The 18,382-nt window shown below is 35.9% G+C and overlaps 1 protein-coding gene across 2 annotated transcripts in view; it reads right to left on the bottom strand.

Moving 5' to 3' along the window:
* Window positions 1-911: 911 nt before the first annotated feature.
* The window catches only part of LOC123536259 (calcineurin-binding protein cabin-1-like), a 113,904-nt gene continuing 96,433 nt past the window's right edge, over window positions 912-18,382 (bottom strand). For both annotated transcript variants that reach the window (XM_053528125.1, XM_053528124.1), the window contains 6 exons: window positions 16,723-16,907; window positions 15,716-15,826; window positions 14,508-14,671; window positions 7,840-8,080; window positions 5,036-5,116; window positions 912-2,687 (listed from right to left, as the gene is read on the bottom strand). In XM_053528125.1, the coding sequence (XP_053384100.1) occupies window positions 1,470-2,687; window positions 5,036-5,116; window positions 7,840-8,080; window positions 14,508-14,671; window positions 15,716-15,826; window positions 16,723-16,907 (2,000 nt within the window). In that variant the 3' untranslated portion in view covers window positions 912-1,469. The remainder of the gene's footprint in view (window positions 2,688-5,035; window positions 5,117-7,839; window positions 8,081-14,507; window positions 14,672-15,715; window positions 15,827-16,722; window positions 16,908-18,382) is intronic.

The following is an 18,382-nucleotide window of genomic DNA, read 5'->3' as shown; positions in this document are numbered from 1 at the left end:
CTTGCAGGGTGGCATTTCCATGTAATGGTCAACAATTCTACCAAGCTTCATATAAATATTCCAATAATGTCTTAGATATGGCTTCAGATGGACAGACAGATGGAAAACAATGGCAAAACTATATCCCTATGCATTCAGTTAGTGCGTGGGGGGGTGGATAACAATCAGTGTTGCCTATTGGAAAGGAACAAACACAAGTAGACACTAATATTCAAGTTCTGTATTTCACAACAATTATCTGCACCTATGATTTGACAACAGTTAACAACTAATTATCAACTAACATAAACAATGTTCATATCTTGATCACTTTGTTTACGTATATATAAACAATTGATTGCCTTTGATAATAGCCCGGATTTCCTATACAGATAGGGGTTAATGGGCCGCTGAACAGAGAAGATAAGTAAAACTAGACCTGAATCAGTATTCCATCAAAATTGTTTTTGGATAGGTTGTAAAGATTTTAAAAGCTTGTATTATCACTCGAAAATAAAGGTGGATCAACACAACAGTAGACATTATTCATAATGTCATTCAAAACTCATCAGTAGTAAAGGAGAAGTAGCCTTGACAACCTTAATCCAAAAATGATCTTTGAAGGGCAGTGACATCTTCAAAGAACATTTATTGCACTGGAAAATGAACAACATGTGAAACTAACTTTAGTACTGAAGCTTCCAGCATTATTTGACTGTAATTCAAGAAGGAGTTTTAGAGGAGTCAGAACACTTTATGACAGGAAATACAAGATCACTTCTATTCATTTTTGGGAGAAATAATGGAAAATGTAGGCATAATTCTTGGACACATTTGCCTTGCCTGGGCGCTAAGCTTATTACTTACAAGATGTAATTGTAATCTTGTGCCTAACATTTACAGATCTGATTAAAGAAATGCAAAAGAGGATCTGAAGATGGATCACATATTTATTATTTCTTCAGTCTAAAGACAATACAAATTATGCACATATAGATCAAACAACAGACAAGGTGTTTATTTATCTCTAAATCATACACGTTTGGCTCAAACTTCACAAATTTTAAGACATAGAGTAGCAATTGTATTGACGACATGAATATGTACACATATAACAATATCCATGGAACTGTGTCCATGTGAAGCATTCATTGTATTAACAACATGAATATGAACACATATGTTGTAACAATATTCATGGAATTGTTTCCATGTGTAGCATTCATTGTATTAAATTAACAACATGAAAATTTATACATATGTTTAAACAATATCCACGGAATTGTGTTCCTGTGTAACTTTCATTGTATTGACAATATGAATATGTACACATATGTTGTAACAATTTCCATGTTATTGTGTTCATGCATAGCACCTGTTGTATATGACAACATGAAAAAATACACAGTTTTTAACAATATCCCAGGTTTTAGTGTCCATGTGTAGCACTTGTTGTATCATCACAATACCAATATCCATATCCAGCACACCTAGGTTTTATCAATATCCATTGAACTGTGTCCATGAGCAGTACTTGCTTTATTCACAATGGGAGATCCAACTGGTACTGGTCCGATATCTGCGGACATCAGAGAAGAAATAAGTGATGGATCAAAGTCTGGAACTTCTTTTACCAGAACTTCAGTTCCCATTAGAATGTTCTTGTGTGGCGGGGAAGGAATAATGGCCTTCCCTTTTGGTGCATACTCTTCATCTGAGATCATTATAACATCATTGTCAATATCATCTTCACTAGCGTTGTAATCTTTATCTCTGTCATCATCTTGATCAGCTTCATCATTACTGCTAATTAGATCAATTTCATTATCATTATCACTACTCTCCTCTTCATCTTCAGTTGTTGGAACTACTTTCATTCTTCTTTTCACAGCTTGAGGTTTCTTTGCAACCTCTTTGGTATCATTTTTATTGTCTAGCTTACCATCATTGTCATCATCATCACTTTCACTATCATTACTATCAGATTCTTCATCTTTGCTATCATCACTTTCATTATCACCATCATCAGCTTCACCATCATCATCATCACTACTTTCATCACTACTACTTCCACTCTCACTAGATGATGATGATGATGATGAAGAGGAAGTTGTAGAATTAGCCTTTGCCTCTTGATCATCTGAAGCAGACGGCAAAGGTGCCTCACTTTCATCTTCAGATAATGCTGAGGACAGACCTTCATCTTGTGATGTTTCATTGTCTCCACTGTTGAGAGTTCCTTCTTTAGGGTTTGGTTTCAACTTTTTAACAGCCTGAAGCAAACCCATTTTAATTTTCACAGTTGGAGCACTTGTATTCAGAGACGGTGAGGCAGTTTTAGATTTATCAACATCATCAGTCTTTTTCATATCAATAGATGATTTTACTGGGGAGTCTACAGAACTGTCTGACAGTATGATAACATCTGCTTCCTCTACCTTATCAACTGGCTGTTTATCTTTGGCTGAAACCTCTGCCTCTGACTGACTGTTGTCTTTACTAACAATGTCAGTTGAAGCTTTATCTAAGTTACTTTCAGTAGCTTTCTGCATGCTGTAACTGGCTCCCTGACTTTCCATGATGTTTGCAAGACTGATTAAATTTGGAGGTTTTATGGATTTTGTAGGTACATCTTCAGGTGTCGAGTTGGGACGTATACTTGCTGGCACTAAAGTAGAAACACTGGCTTGAGATTTTGTATCCTGAGACTGAAATAAATGAAGACAATTTATCTTTCTTTCAATATGGCAAAGCTTTGTATATAACAGTAAATAATGAAAATCAAGACAGAGCTATCACTTAAAGGGAATTCCTATAGTTTTTTATGCGCATCTTTCTGCGCAGCCGACACTTTCTATGGTAAACTGAACTGAAGTCAACATTTGTTGAAACATGTTACAGACAATCTTAAATATGAGGAATTTTGAATGAAATAACATTTTTGATAAGTTATATCAGTAATCAAATGTTGATACTGGTTTATGTTGTATTGACAAGTATCATGCCTGACAGGTATCTTGCTATTTTTGTGGTTGTGTTTTCACATCGCATTTTAGTACAAAGACAGTGTTGTTCATATAATGTAAGATAATTGACTTAGTACTGATAAGACAATATCACCTTTCAGATTATTTAGTATTCAATTATAGAAAGAATTAAGAATTTTTAAAATCTTTTTTTAACTTTTAGCAGACATACATGTAATCAATTTGGCCAGGTTCGCGCCATTTCCGTCCGAACAGGTGTTGTATTCTAGCAGTCTTAACATAAAATTTAGCCTGGTGACCCATACATTTTTAGCCATTTCTATGTTCACAATACAATTATCTATACACAAGAAGAAAAAGAAAAAATTCTATGAAAGAGTTTTTTTAAAATTTAAAAAAATATTCTTCACTATGGGTATTTTTAATTGAAAAAAATTCACAAAAGTAAATATGAAACAATATTTTTTTTTCATTTGTACCCATTATTGTAAGGATAGAGTATTACAAATATGACTATGATATCAAATAAGTATATCATAAAATCTGTAAAAAGAAAAAACCGTATTGTGCTGCCTGGATGTATATTTTGGTTGGTATTTATAAAAAAGCAGAAAATTATGAAAATGTTGAAAAATCGCTGGCAGTTTCAGCAACAGTGGGTGTGTTCAAAACAATTTTTCACAAAAACCAGCCTGGTGACCTATTGTTTTTATTTGTTCATTGTTTTCAGCACAAATTTTCCTATCATATATGTGAATTTAAAAAAATTCTATAAAAGGAAAAAAACTGGACATAGTGACCAGGGTTGTGCACTCTGCATGTTGTCTTGAAGAGGTATGAAAATCCTTCTAATGGACACAAATTAAAGCTATTTAATCTTTGACCTTTGTCTGACCTTGACCTTGCACCTAATGACCTGGGTTGTGCTCTCTGCATGTCTTCTGGATGAAGTTGAAAACTGATGCTTACTTCATGAAATTCATGGTAGTGGTTTAGAATCAAAGCTGGTTGATCTTTAGCTTCTTAAGTGTGAACTTGAATTTAGTGACAGGGGCCAAGTGCTCTACACATTGTCCGGATAAGGTAATCAAATGATGCTACAGATGGACAGACCTACCAACCTACCGACGGACTGGGGGGGCATAAATATGGCTGTCAGCTTACCACTTGTGATCTTATATTTGATAACAATATTAACAATGAATATGAGGTGAACGACTACTAGCATTGTCTATAATACAATGATTTAATTTCATTGGGATCAAACCCATAACTTCAAACTTAAGCTTAAGTTGGTGCTAGGGGGCGAAAGGGGTGTTGTACTATCCATTACCTCTCACGAAAAGACTCAAAGAGTCTACTATAATTTTGCTTAGATGCATTCTTAGCATCCAAATGAATTCTGCTTAAGCCAGTGCTTGGTGAGTGAGGGGTGTTGCATCATTACCTCTTAAGAAAAGACTCAATCAAACCGATTCTGCTATAATTTTGCTTGGTTGCATTGTAAGCTTCTAAAGGAATTCTGCTTAAGTCGGCGCTTAGGGGCGTGAGGGGTGTTGCTTGGTTTCATTCTATGCTTCCTAAGGATCTTCTTAAAGATTTTATTAACTATCTCATAGCAATCTTCAAGTGCCATTTGGTAGCCATTAAAAGCCTCCCGGTACTTGGATTCAGTGTTGTCATATTTTCTGGTCCTTTTGGGATCATGGAGTCTATTCAATATCATTGTAATAGGATTCAACTTAAGCCAGTGCTAGGGGGCGTGATGGGTGTTGCACTACCCATTATCTTTCACGAACAGACTTAAACTGAGTCTACTACTATTTTTGCATGATTGCATTCTATACTACCGAAGGAATTCTGCTTAAGCCGTTAATAGGGGAAATAACTGCACTATCCATTACCTCTCATGAGTATAGGATATGATCTAGAAATGTGGAACAAGCTTCCAAAAGACCTTCTTATAAACTGTATCATCATTAAAATTTACTAAACTGCAACAGAACAGACAATATGCTTATGAATCATCATAATGATCTATTTGTAAGCAGTGTTTATTTTGCCAATACCTTTTCACCTTTGTGCTTCTGAGACTGCAGCTGCTTACAATATCTGACTGCCTGGTCCAGAAACATTTTCTGCGGTAATGTCTAAAATTACAAATAATCTTTATTAAAACATCATGCAACTTCTAAGGTTGATTAGAAGATGCTTTTGTAGAAAAGCGCATGTCTCCCCCAATGCATAGTCGTATGGGCAAGAAGTCAATAGGGGACAGGAGCAAAAGTCAAAGAGACACTGATGGTTGGCTGCAATAGGGATCATTTACTTGGCATGTCCAATTACCCCACTAGGTTTCAACATTCTGGGCCTAGTGGTTCTCAAGTTATGAATTGGAAATGGTTTTCCATTTTCAGGCCCCTGTGACCTTAACCTTTGATAAAAAAACCCCAAAATCAGTAGGGGTCATCTACTCTGCATGTCTAATCATCCTATTAAGTTTCAACATTCTTGGTCAAGTGATTCCCAAGTTATTGATTGAAAAGATTTTTCAGCCCCCTGTGACCTTGACCTTTGATAGAGTGACCCCAAAAACAATAGGAGTCATCTACTCTGTAAGTCCTATCAACCTATGAAATTTGAAGGTTCTAGGTCAAATGGTTATCAAAGTTATTGACTGGAAATGGATTTCAATGTTCTGTCCACTGCGACCTTGACCTTCAATAGAGTGACCCCAAAAACAATAGGGGTCATCTACTCTGTAAGTCCTGTCACCCTATTAAGTTTCAACATTCTAGGTTAAGTGGTTCTCAAGTTACTGACCGGAAATGGATTTCCATGTTCTGTTCACTGCGACCTTGACCTTTAATAGAGTGACCTCAAAATCAATAGGGGTCATCTACTCTGCATGTCCAATCATCCTATGAAGTTTCAACAATCTGGGTCAAGTGGTTCTCAAGGTATTGACCGGAAATGGTTTTCCATGTTCAGGCCCCTGTAACCTTGACCTTTAATAGAGCGACCCCAAAATCAATAGGGGTCATTTAATCTGCATGTCCAATCAGCCTATGAAGTTTCAACATTCTGGGTCAAGTGGTTCTCAAGTTATTGATCGGAAATGGTTTTCCCTGTTTAGGCCCCTGTGACCTTGACCTTTATTAGAATGACCCCAAAATCAATAAGGGTCATCTACTCTGCATGACCAATCATCTTATGAAGTTTCAACATTCTGAGTCAAGTGGTTCTCAAGTTATTGATTGGAAATGGTTTTCCATGTTCAGGCCCCTGTGACCTTGACCTTTGATGCAGTGACCCCAAAATCAATAGGGGTCATTTACTCTGCATGAACAATCATCCTACGAAGTTTCAACATTCTAGGTCAAGTGGTTCTTAAGTTATTGATCGGAAATGGTTTTCCATGTTCAGGCCCCTGTTACCTTGACCTTTGATGGAGTGACCCCAAAATAATAGTGGTCGTCTACTCCATAAGCCCTGCCACCCTATTAAGTTTGAAGGTTCTAGGTCAAACAGTTCTCCAATTATTGATTGGAAATGAAGTGTGACAGACGGACAGGGCAAAAACAATATGTCTGGGGGAGACATAAATTTAGTACTAAAGATTGAGTGATTATACAGTACAACAAATTTAAACAGACAGGCATTACATTGTATATGCGATACTGTAAGTAGCAAGGAGTTGTGAATTCTGTATGCAAATAAGGCTGACAACTACTTAATTGTCTACAGAAACAATGTCCATACAACAAATTGTTTTAATGTCTAATGAAACAGTGTCCATACAAGATTTTTTAAAGTCTAGTGAAACAGTGTCCACTTGCAACAGACTGTTTTAAGGTTTAGTGAAACAGGGTCAATACAACAGACTGTGTTAAGGTTTAGTGAAACAGGGTCAATACAACAGACTGTTTTTAGGTGTAGTGAAACAGTGTCCATTGGCAATAAATTGTTTTAATGTCTTGTGAAACAGTGTCGATACAACAGATTATTTTAAGGTCTAGTGAAACAGTGTCCATACATTTGATTGTTTTGCAAACTGAGAAACAGTGTCCATACAATATATTGTTTTAAGGTCTAGTGAAACAGGGTCCATACAACAAACTGTTCTAGGTCTGAGAAACAGTGTCCATACAGCTGACAGTTAAGTGTTTTAAGGTCTAGTGGATCAGTTTCTGTACGACAAACTGTTTTAAGGTCTGAGAAACAGTATCCATACAACAAATTGTTTAAGGTCTGAGAAACAGTGTCCATACAACAAATTGTTTAAGGTCTGAGAAACAGTGTCCATACAACAAACTGTTTTAAGGTCTAGTGAAACAGTGTCCCTAAAACTGATTGTTTTAAGGTCAAGAAAAACAGTTTCCATACAACAGAATGTTTTAAGGTCAATACAACAGATTGCTTTAATGTCTAATGAAACAGTTTCCATACAACAGATTCTTGTAAGGTCTTAAGAAACAATTTTCATACAACAGATTGTTTCAAGGTCTACGGAAACAGTTTCCATACTGCATTTTTTTAGGTCTAGTGAGACAGTTTCCATACTACAAGCTGTTTTAAGGTCAGTGAAACAGTTTCCATACAACATATTGTTTAAGGTCTATTGAAACAGTGTGAGGAGTATCCATGCAACAACTGTTTCAAGGTCACTGAAACAGTGTTCAAATGCGACACACTATTTTCAGGTTTATTTAATCGGTGACCATAAAACAAATTGACTTAATGTCTAGCTAAACAGAAAAAATGTTTCAGTTGTAGACAAACATCTAATCTTAAAAATAAAACATTGTTTCACTCTCTCTTATTTTGTTAACTTTGAAAATATCAGCAAAATGCAACCTCAGCCAGATTATACCTCCAACTTCCTAAGTGTAACTCTGTATGCTTCAGCCAGCAGCCTGTTGGTCCTCTCTACATGCTTGTTCAGCTTGTGTACACCATGCTCATGTATTTTGTAAACGACCATGAGGAATTTCTGTCTAACTTCAGTATCAGTGATTGCCTTCATGTCCTCAATCTGCTGTTCTACAGCATCCAGAGTGTAACGGTGTGATGTCAGGGCATAATATTTCTTCTCTGCATCTCTAAGGTATTTTCTACAAAGAAAACACTATAAGTATGGACAGTGTAAACACATAAATTAGTATTAAGTCAGCACTACAATTACAAGCCAAATTAAAGTTCACTTAACATTATTTTTCCTATAGATTTATATGCATTTCCAAATTTTAGGAAAACTGTCATGTCAAGAAATACTGAGATGTCTATTTCTGGAAATTATAAGCTGTTAATACCTAATAAAAAGAAATCAGTTAAAAATAAACCTAAAATAGATATACCTTTGCAAATTTATTTTTTTTCATCAATATTCCCTTCAGATTACCACTGTGGTAAATAGAGTGTCAGTAATATTCTTCTTTATAGACTAACAAAAACGTATTTATCAGATGAAAGATATTGAAATTTAATTCTAATATGCTTTTCTCTGTTAAAACACTCTTACGCTAGAATGACGTCACATTAACGTGCGGTGACGCCAATGTTTTTGTTGCAACCAAGAAAGAGGGCTATTATATTTTATCTACTGTTTTAGATTAATAAGGGCATATTAGAATCGAAATAATTTATACCAAAACCGTGTTTTAACACTACTTATTCACTTTGGCGGTAAAACGTTGTACAAATAATTTCACTTGGGCTGCGCCCTTGGAAAATTATTACGCCCAACGTATAACTGCCCATTGTGCACAAATAAGTGTTAAAACACTCTTTTGCTATAAATTATTTCTTAAATACATAGATAGGGAAATGCACTACCCTACTAATGTATGAATTTTACAAATGCTGGTCAAAGAAACTGGAGTAGCGTTTTCAAAACGAATTGAAAAAAAAACAAGAGAGCCATGATGGCCCTATATCGCTCACCTGAGTACAATTGCTTTAACCAAAAACAAAAAGAAACAAGAGTGCAAGAATGTCACAATATACGCCCGTCACAGCAAATTTCTTTACTCTAGCACCTGTATTTGCAAATGGAATTTTAATTTTGTGGTTGTATAGTAATAACTGTAAGTGTTTTGTTTTTCTAAGTCCACAAAAAAACTCCTTACCAGGTAGAGATACCTTAAAATACACCTAAAATTGGAAAGTAACATCTATGTTGTACCACAGAAAAGTGGTCTTGGTTTTTCCCTACGGTCAATTATAAAAAAGTTACAATATAAGTTATTTATAGTAACAACTAAGGGAAGTTAATCTTAAAAAAAAAAAAAAAAAAAAAAAAAAAAAATCAAAAAAAAAATTGTAAGTCCTCACAAAAATCTTTACCAGGTAGAGACTGGTCAAAATACACCACAAAATTGGATGTAGCATGCATGTTGTACTACAGAAAAGTGGTCTTGATTTTTCCCTACGACTAGTAATGAAAAAGTTACAATATAAGCTATTTATAGTAACAACAAAGGGAAGTAATTCTAAAGAAGGGAACTGAGCATGACACTTCGTCTCATGATGGTGTATAATTGTGTCAAGTTACATCAAAATCCCTCCATGCATGAAGAAATGCTTCGGACAAAGTCATTCTTGTATCTGACCTTTGGCCTCTAAGTGTGACCTTGACCTTAGACCTAGGGACCTGGTTCTTGCGCATGACACTACGTCTCGTGGTGGTGAACATTTGTCCCAAGTTATATCAAAATCCCTCTATGCATGAAGAAGAAATGCTCCGGACAAGGTTTTCATTCTTGTATCCTTTGACCTCTAAGTGTGACCTTGACCTTAGACCTAGGGACCTGGTTCTTGCGCATGACACTCCTTCTCATGATGATGAACAATTGTGCCAACTTTCATCAAAATCCCTCTATGCATGAAGAAGATATGCTCCGGACAAAGACATTCTTGAATTTGACCTTTGACATCTAAGTGTGACCTTGACCTTAGACCTAGGGACCTGGTTCTTGCGCACGACACTCCGTCTCATGATGGTGAACAACTGTGCCAAGTTTCATCAAAATCCCTTCATGCATGTAGAAGATATGCTCCGGACAAAGTCTGTGGACGCCGCCCACCCGCCCGCCCGCCAGGGGCGTTCCCATAATACGTCCCGTTTTTCAAACGGGCGTATAAAAATTCTTTCAAGGTATAGATATGTCAAAATACACCTAAGTATTGGCGGTACCATTCATGTTGTACCACAGAAAAGCAGTCTCTGTTTTTCCCTACGGCCAATAATAAAAAAGTTACTAAATAAGCTATTTATAGTAATATAAAAGGGAAGTAATTAAAAAAAAAATAATTGTAAGCGAACAAAAGAAGGATCTGCCAAATAAAAACAAGAGCACTGCAATGCAACGCAAATGCAGAGCAATATTCACATAAAACAAAGTAATATGACGTGTGACCTTGACATTGAAGTGAGCCAACCGAAACATGCGCTCTGCACGTCGTTTCAATGAGGTGAACATTTGTGTCAAGGGGTTCAAGAGTTACAGAGCAGAAGGTAAATTGCTAACCAACACACAGACAGACAGATGGACACCGAGGCGATAACATAATACGTCTCTGCGGGTGTATAAAAAGGAATCGAGATCTTATGGTGATACAAGTTGTGTGCAAGTTTGGTTAAAATCAAATCATAAACGAAGCTGCTATTGTGCAGACAAAGTCAAAATAGCCGATTTTGGCCCTTTCAGGGGCCATAACTCTGGAACCCATTATGGGATCTGGTCGGTTCAAGAAAGGAACCAAGATCTTATGGTGACACAAGTTTTGTGCAAGTTTGATTAAATTCAAATCATAAATGTAGCTGCTATTGTGCAGACAAGGTCAAAATAGCTAATTCCGGCCCTATCAAGGGCCATATCTCTGGAACCCATTATGGGATCTGACCGGTTCAAGAAAGGAACCAAGATCTTATGGTGACACAAGTTTTGTGCAAGTTTGGTTAAAATCAAATCATAAATGAAGCTGCTATTGTGCAGACAAGGTCAAAATAGCTAATTCTGACCCCTTCAGGGGCCATATCCCTGGAACCCATAATGAAATCTGGCCAGTTCCAGACAGGAAGCAAGATCTTATGGTGATACAAGTTGTGTGCAAGTTTGGTAAAAATCAAATCATAAATGAAGCTGCTATTGTGCAGACAAGGTCAAAATAGCTCATTTTGGGCCTTTCAGGGGCCATAACTCTGGAACCCATAATGGAATCTGGCCAGTTCAAGAAAGAAACCAAGATCTTATGGTGATACAAGTTGTGTGCAAGTTTGGTAAAAATCAAATCATAAATAAAGCTGCTATTGTGTAGACAAGGTCAAAATAGCTAATTTTGGCCCTTTTAGGGGTATAACTCTGGAACCGATAATGGGATCTGGCCAGTTCAAGAAAGGAACCGAGATCTTATGGTGATACAAGTTGTGTGCAAGTTTGGTTAAAATAAAATCATAAATGAAACCAATATCGTGCAGACAAGAAATTGTTGACGGACGGACGGACGGCCGCATGGACTGACGACGGACGAAGGGTGATCACAAAAGCTCACCTTGTTACTATGTGACAGGTGAGCTAAAAAAACAAATAAGTCTATGGATAAAATTATCTTGTGAACTTTAATGTTAACACAATTTTGTAAGAGCAAATCTTTCAAATTTAAAAGCCAAACTAACCAAATTCTGTAGTTCAACTTTTACAAATGAAGAAAATATAAAAAATTGTTACAATACTAGGTAACATTTCAACACACAAAATATAATACTGAAATTTCAAATTTTTTCTGTAATATTTTTCTATACAAAGACCAGAAGATTAGTTCCACAAATGAAACGTATGTCTCCCTTTACTGGGTTTTCTTCCAGTCCTTTGGAATCATCGAGTTCAATCAAGTTATATGTTTAACAAGAGTTCCACTTTCGTTCAATACAGTCTGCTATTTGTTTGCTTTATACATTCCAACATGAAACAAAAGTGAAGCACCTAACATTTTAAAACACAATATCTAGAAATAATACAGACGCTGTATGGATACAAATACTCTGTAGAACTTATATGATGTTTTCAGTAACTGCTAAGTCAGAACATGTTAACACAAGAGCTGTCACAGGAGACAGTGTGCTCGACTATTTCGATACTGGATAGTGAAGCTGGGCACATCTGAAGAAACTGGAGCTGTCACTGGAGTGTTTAATGACTCCAATGGTGGATGAAGATATTGCACAATAGCTTGAGTCTGTGTCAAAAATATTAAGTAATAAGAGATGTAAAGATAAAGTGTATCAAAACACTATATAAGTATAAATCTAAGCAAAAAGGGGGCATAATTAATATTGAAATATTGATGCAATAGTTATGCACCTTGAGTCATATGATGTGGGTGATGATATGGAGAAATTACTTAAAGTTTGAATCAAATCCTTTTCGTGAAAATGCATCAAAATTAACCTTAAATTCTAAGTAAAAGGGGGCATAATTCATGAAAAATTGGTGCCAGAGTTATGCATCTTGTGTCATATGATGTGAGTGATAAGTGGAACAATATTTTAAGTCTGAATCAATGCCATTTAGCAATAACTGAGATAGAGTGAAAGTGTATCAAAACTTTAACCTGAAATTCTAAGTAAAAAGGGGGGATAATTCATGAAATATTGGTGCAAGAGTTATGGCACTTGAGTCACATGATGTGAGTGATGATGTTGAACAACTATTTTAAGTTTAAATCAAATCCATTTAGTAATAACTGAGATATAGTGGAAGTGCATCGAAACTTTAACCTGAAATTCTATGTAAAATGGGGATAATTCATTAAATATTGGTACAAGGGTTATGGGCCTTGTGTCATATGATGTGGGAATCCACTTAGGAATAACTGAGATAGAGTGCAAGTGCATCAAAACTTTAACCTGAAATTCTAAGTAACAAGAGCTCGTAGAACATGAAATGCCCGCCTTGATGCATTCAGTGACTTTGACCTTTGACTTCAAAATCAATAGGGGTCATCTGCTGGTCATGATTAACCTCCCTATCAACTTTCACAATCGTAGGCTCAAATATTCTCAAGTTATTGTCTGAAAACGGTTTAACAGTCCTGGGACAATGTGACCTTGACCTCTGGTCTCAAAATCAATAGGGACCATTTGCTGGTCATGACCAACCTCCCTATCAACTTTCATGATCGTAGGCCCAAGCGTTCTTGAGTTCTCCTCTGGAAATCATTTAACTGTTCCGGGTCACTGTGATCTTGACCTTTGACCTACTAAACTCAAAATCAATAGGGGTCATCTGCTGATCATGATCAACTTCCCTATCAAGTTTTGTGATCCTAAGCATAAGCGTTCTCAAGTTATCGTCAAGAAATGGTTTAACTGTTTTGGGTCACTGTGACCTATGACCTTTGACCTCAAAATCAATAGGGGTCATCTGCTGCTCATGACTAACCTCCCTATCAACTTTCATGATCCTAGGCCCAAGCATTCTTGAGTTATAATCCGGAAGCGGTTTAACTGTTCTGGGTCACTGTGACCTTGATCTTTGACCTACTGATCTCAAAATCAATAGGGGTCATCTGCTGCTCATGACTAACTTCCCTATTAACTTTCATGATCCTAGGCCCAAGCGTTTTTGAGTTATCATCCGGAAACCGTTTAACTGTTCCAGGTCACTGTGACCTTGACCTTTGAACTACTGATCTCAAAATCAATAGGGGTCATCTGCTGGTTATGATCAACTTCCCTATAAATGTTTATGATCCTAGGCCCAAGCGTTCTTGAGTTATCATCCAGAAACGGATTGGTCAACATACCAACCGACCGACATCTGCAAAACAATATACACCTTCTTCGAAGGGGGGCATAAAAAGAGGATAATTCATGAAATATTGGTGTGAGAGTTATGGCCCTTGTGCCACATGATGCGGGTGATGATGAGGAATAACTATTTGAAATTTAAAGCAAATCCATCAAATAATTACAGAGATAACGAGAAAAAAGAGAAAGTGTAAAAAAACTTTAAGGTGGGGACGTGGAAAGATGCCGACGCCGGGGTGAGTAGGATAGCTCTCAATATGCTTCATATAGTCGAGCTTAAAATTAAGATATATCGTACATATCTAAAAAAAAAAAAACATCACTGTGAAAAGCATACTAATTTTGTAGTCTAAACATTTTTTTGTTGAGCTGCAAGTTTACTAAATAATTCTTAGCAGATACTTATTACACTGCCTCAACAACTCAAATAAAAAGTGTCCACCTGAATGCCACACAAGCAATTTTAGGTCATATTGCAACATTCCATTTTTTGATGTGAAAAAATAACTATAGCACAGTTCCATGCAATATTTCAGGGACAGGTGGACAAATTGGTAGAACTACAGACCTGTAAATCAGCTGAATTACTTCTTCACAATGAAGATCTAGTAACTCATAGTCTGAGATCATCACAACTTCGCTACGGAGGCCTCTGTTGGAAGATACAACAGCATCCGCTCTTGTTTGGTCTTAAAATCTTTTTGGAATTCCAAAATCAGTCTAAAACTTACTTTCCAGGTTCTGGCTGCCGGTTCAGTTGTAGATGAACTTGATGTAATGTCTGACTGTCTTTCTCTGCTCGGAGAACATCGAGAACCAACCCTATACATCTGTTCAAGTGTGATGGAAAACTGCCAGACCGGTCAATTTCATCTATTGGAATTTTCCATATCCCCTATAAAACATGTTTCGAAGTCACTAATTAAAGTTACATGTTTCGTTTAAAATTAATTTACAGGTAATCATAACTTTCAACAGTATTTCAGTGACTTATAAAGTCATTTATTCCAACAATATTTTTTCTTCATAGAGATACAGTAACAACCCAGGAATAACTGAATTTCCTTTTACTATGGTAAATGTATTATATCAATAAGAAAATCATGTAAAAAGAAAAAATAATTCTTTTTTTTTTTTTTTAAGATGCTAAAATACCCATCACAATGTACTAAATGAGCTATATCAATAAAAAAAATCATTACAAGCAATCCTATGGGATAAAAGTTTCTATTTATTTCTTTTAGTATGACTGAACATTGTTGAAGCTTACTATATGCTGTACTGTCACTAATACTGATGTACTGATAAAGTACACTGTGTATAAACTGACCCAACAGAAGGGATATGTATAACAACTGGAGCCTGGTTTTAATACGTTTATTTCTAAAGCTCACTACAGTATAACTAACTTCTACTATCAGAGAGACAGGCATTTACAACTAGAGTAGGCGGAGCCTACGTGGGGTCTGCATGATGCCATAACGCTGACTGGCAGTTGATTACATTCATTGCATATGCAATCATTTATATTCACGGGGACTAATTGTCATGGATTTCGTGGTTGTGGCAATCTATAAAATTAATTTTAAACAAACAAATAAAATTCCTATTCATTTTATCTTCAAATCAGCAAATTTATATCCCCACAAAACAGCCATGTAATTTCATAATTTTATAGTATTCAATTCCTCTCGATTCCTCATTCTTAGGAAAGCCATTTAATGCGAAATCAGGTATTTTTGTGAAGCTGAACGTTGAATGCTTTTAAAACTGGAACTGAATTGTACACTAAAACAGTCGTAATGCATACCACTATTTGAAACATAGGGCCATTTATATAAGTAATAGTTATTTCCCAAATAGGACAGATAGCTAGTGTAGCAAACAGAAATCCATATATAAATTTCTGATTTTACGGTGACAGAAAAACAAAATTTACCTGGAAAAATTTGGTTTGTTTCCTCTCCCCAAATAGTCCTTGACACGGCATGTAGTCTAAGTCTTGCCATTTTGGAGCTCCAAGCAGTATATGGTGAGCTTTCATTAGATCCTTTAATAAAACATACACAACCCATAAATTAAAATGTATGCTTATGGATTTGATCGAGTAGTTTTATTGCTACTGAAAGACATTAGACCCTTAAAAATCTGAAATACAATGAAATCAATCACTGTGGATGGAGTCAACCCAGGTGACCTTCTGGGCATTTATTTCATGGAGGCTCCAGTGTAGGACCATTGACCTTCCATAAACAGCTTCAGCAGGTCCTCTATACATTATGAGGTATACAACTAGAAATAATACAATTTATCTGTATTTGAATAGTCTAAGGTACCAGATGTGTACAATGTTTTCTTGGTAGAATATCTGGCATATTCTGTAGATAATTACTGGTTGTTATGTATATTATATATATATATTCATTTAAATTTGAGCCAGTCAAATGCTTCTGAAAATATTAACAAAATGCTCAGCTAATAACATCTTCCTTTAAGAGTGTAAAGGAACGCATGTTGAGTTTTAGTTTTGAAAATTGAAGCACAGTATGAAAAACATTTAACAAAGTTAATGTTTAAACTTTGAAACCTACAATGAAGTTTTGAGACATTCTTTCTTTATTCTCCAGCAGGTTTATTAAATAAATGCCTGTGAAATCCCCAGGCTTTTTAAGGTATGTTGCAAAAAAAAGTGTAAATGTACCAAGTGAATTTCAAAAATATTTACACTGCAGCTGTTTAAATAAAGATTTACTGCCACATTCCTACAAATAAATATTTTGAGGAAATTATATGGCAATAGATGTAATTTCAATATTTTTTTCTAAAATAAAGACATGTTGTAAATGCATTTTCAGCAGAAAGGCAGGTTCAGTGTGCCTGACTTTTATTGGTTGGGGGAAAACTCTGCCTGTTAGAAGATGTTGTATAAAAAAAATCATGCCTTACCTTATGATAAGGTGAATAAAGGTGAATGTATGCCAGCCTGTAATGTGACTTGTAGTGGGTAGGAAACCTCTGCAGGCATGTGGTAAGAGCCAGACGACATTTCTCAACAAGTTCCTTGTGCAGATCTGTCACGGGCATCTTCAACAAGTAGTTTATCTGATCATCAATCTTTGAGTCATCAGAGACTGAAAAAATATTGTCAACACTTTCAACTGACTGGTAACTAGTATGTTCACACTTTTTTATAATGTAACACCTTTTTTTAACCACTCGTCACTTAATAAGTATCTTGAAAATGTTGAAAATGTTCTTAGATTTCAAAAGCATACAATGTATTACATACAATGTATTGGGCTAACAAAACCACTAGCCAGCAAACAATCTACAAAGAAATCCAACTGTAGATCTAACTTAAAACTCCTGGTTTGACGAATTCTTAGTTACTTTTAACTATATAACCTAGTTACCTGCAAATCTGTTCACACTGGTAAATAAATATACATGACAACCAATTCTGGAAATTTAAAATGTTGAATCATAATTAAAACAGTATTTTTCATAAGTATGAAACACACTTAAAAGCACATTGTCTTGTGTTTTAAATGGTATAGTTTACTTAATTATGTGGATCTACTAAGAGTGTTGTTTTTTTTAATATGTAAAAAAAAAATTTCTTTTAGGGGAAGTTTTGTCAAAAAAGAGCTTTGCCAAGTGGGCAATATACGCCCAAAGGTTTATATCAGACAAGGAAGGAAATAGAAGGGAACAAGATTTAAGGTAAAAGCAAAATGGGGTGGGTGCGGTGATGAGCAGCTGGTTGTGTGCGTGTGCGGTGGTGGTGACAGCACACTAAAGGACAAGAAACTAAATGACTTTTTTTTTTTAGGGGAGGGGGGTTGTAATGTAGATTGTTGCTGCAGTCTGCACATTGTCTCATCACAACATACTTATGTTTCAAGTTTTAACTCAATACCTTTAATATTTTTAAAGTTATGCTCTGGACATGAAATATGTTGGGCAAACTTGACCTTGCTGTGACCCTGACCTATGACCTACAACCCTTGTTCATACAATCTGCACATTGTCTCATCACCACCTATTTACGTCCAAAGTTTGAAGTCAGTACCTTGAATGGTTAATAAAATCATGCTTGGGACATAAATATTATGGACAGATTGACCTTTGAGCTCAGTTTGTGACCTTGGCCTTAAACCTACAGACCAGGCTCATGTTTTTTGCACAGTTTGAAGTCAATACCTTGAATGGTCAATAAATATGACAGACAGCTCAATTTGTGACCTTGACCTTTGACCTACAGACCCTGTTCATGTGCTTTGCATATCATCTCATCACCATCTACCTACATGCCATTTTTCAAGTCAATACCTTGCATGGTTATTTCGTTATGCTTCTGACACAAAATATGACGGATAGTTTTGACCTTTTAGCTCAATTTGTGACCTTGACCTTAAACCTACAGAGCCGGTTCAAGTGAACATCATCATATCGCCATCTACCTACATGTCAAGTTTTAGATACAAAACTATGCTTGTGACATGAAATATAATGGCCAGACAGATGGACGGCCATCACATAATATGTCCATTTTTTCGAAACGCGCATATAAAAATGTGGGGGCGGGAAACATACACCTGGGGAG

Source organism: Mercenaria mercenaria, chromosome 17, assembly GCF_021730395.1.
Source record: "Mercenaria mercenaria strain notata chromosome 17, MADL_Memer_1, whole genome shotgun sequence".
NCBI lineage: Eukaryota > Metazoa > Mollusca > Bivalvia > Venerida > Veneridae > Mercenaria > Mercenaria mercenaria.
The sequence above is the reverse complement of the archived record's forward strand: the minus strand, read 5'-3'. Positions and strand labels throughout refer to the sequence as shown.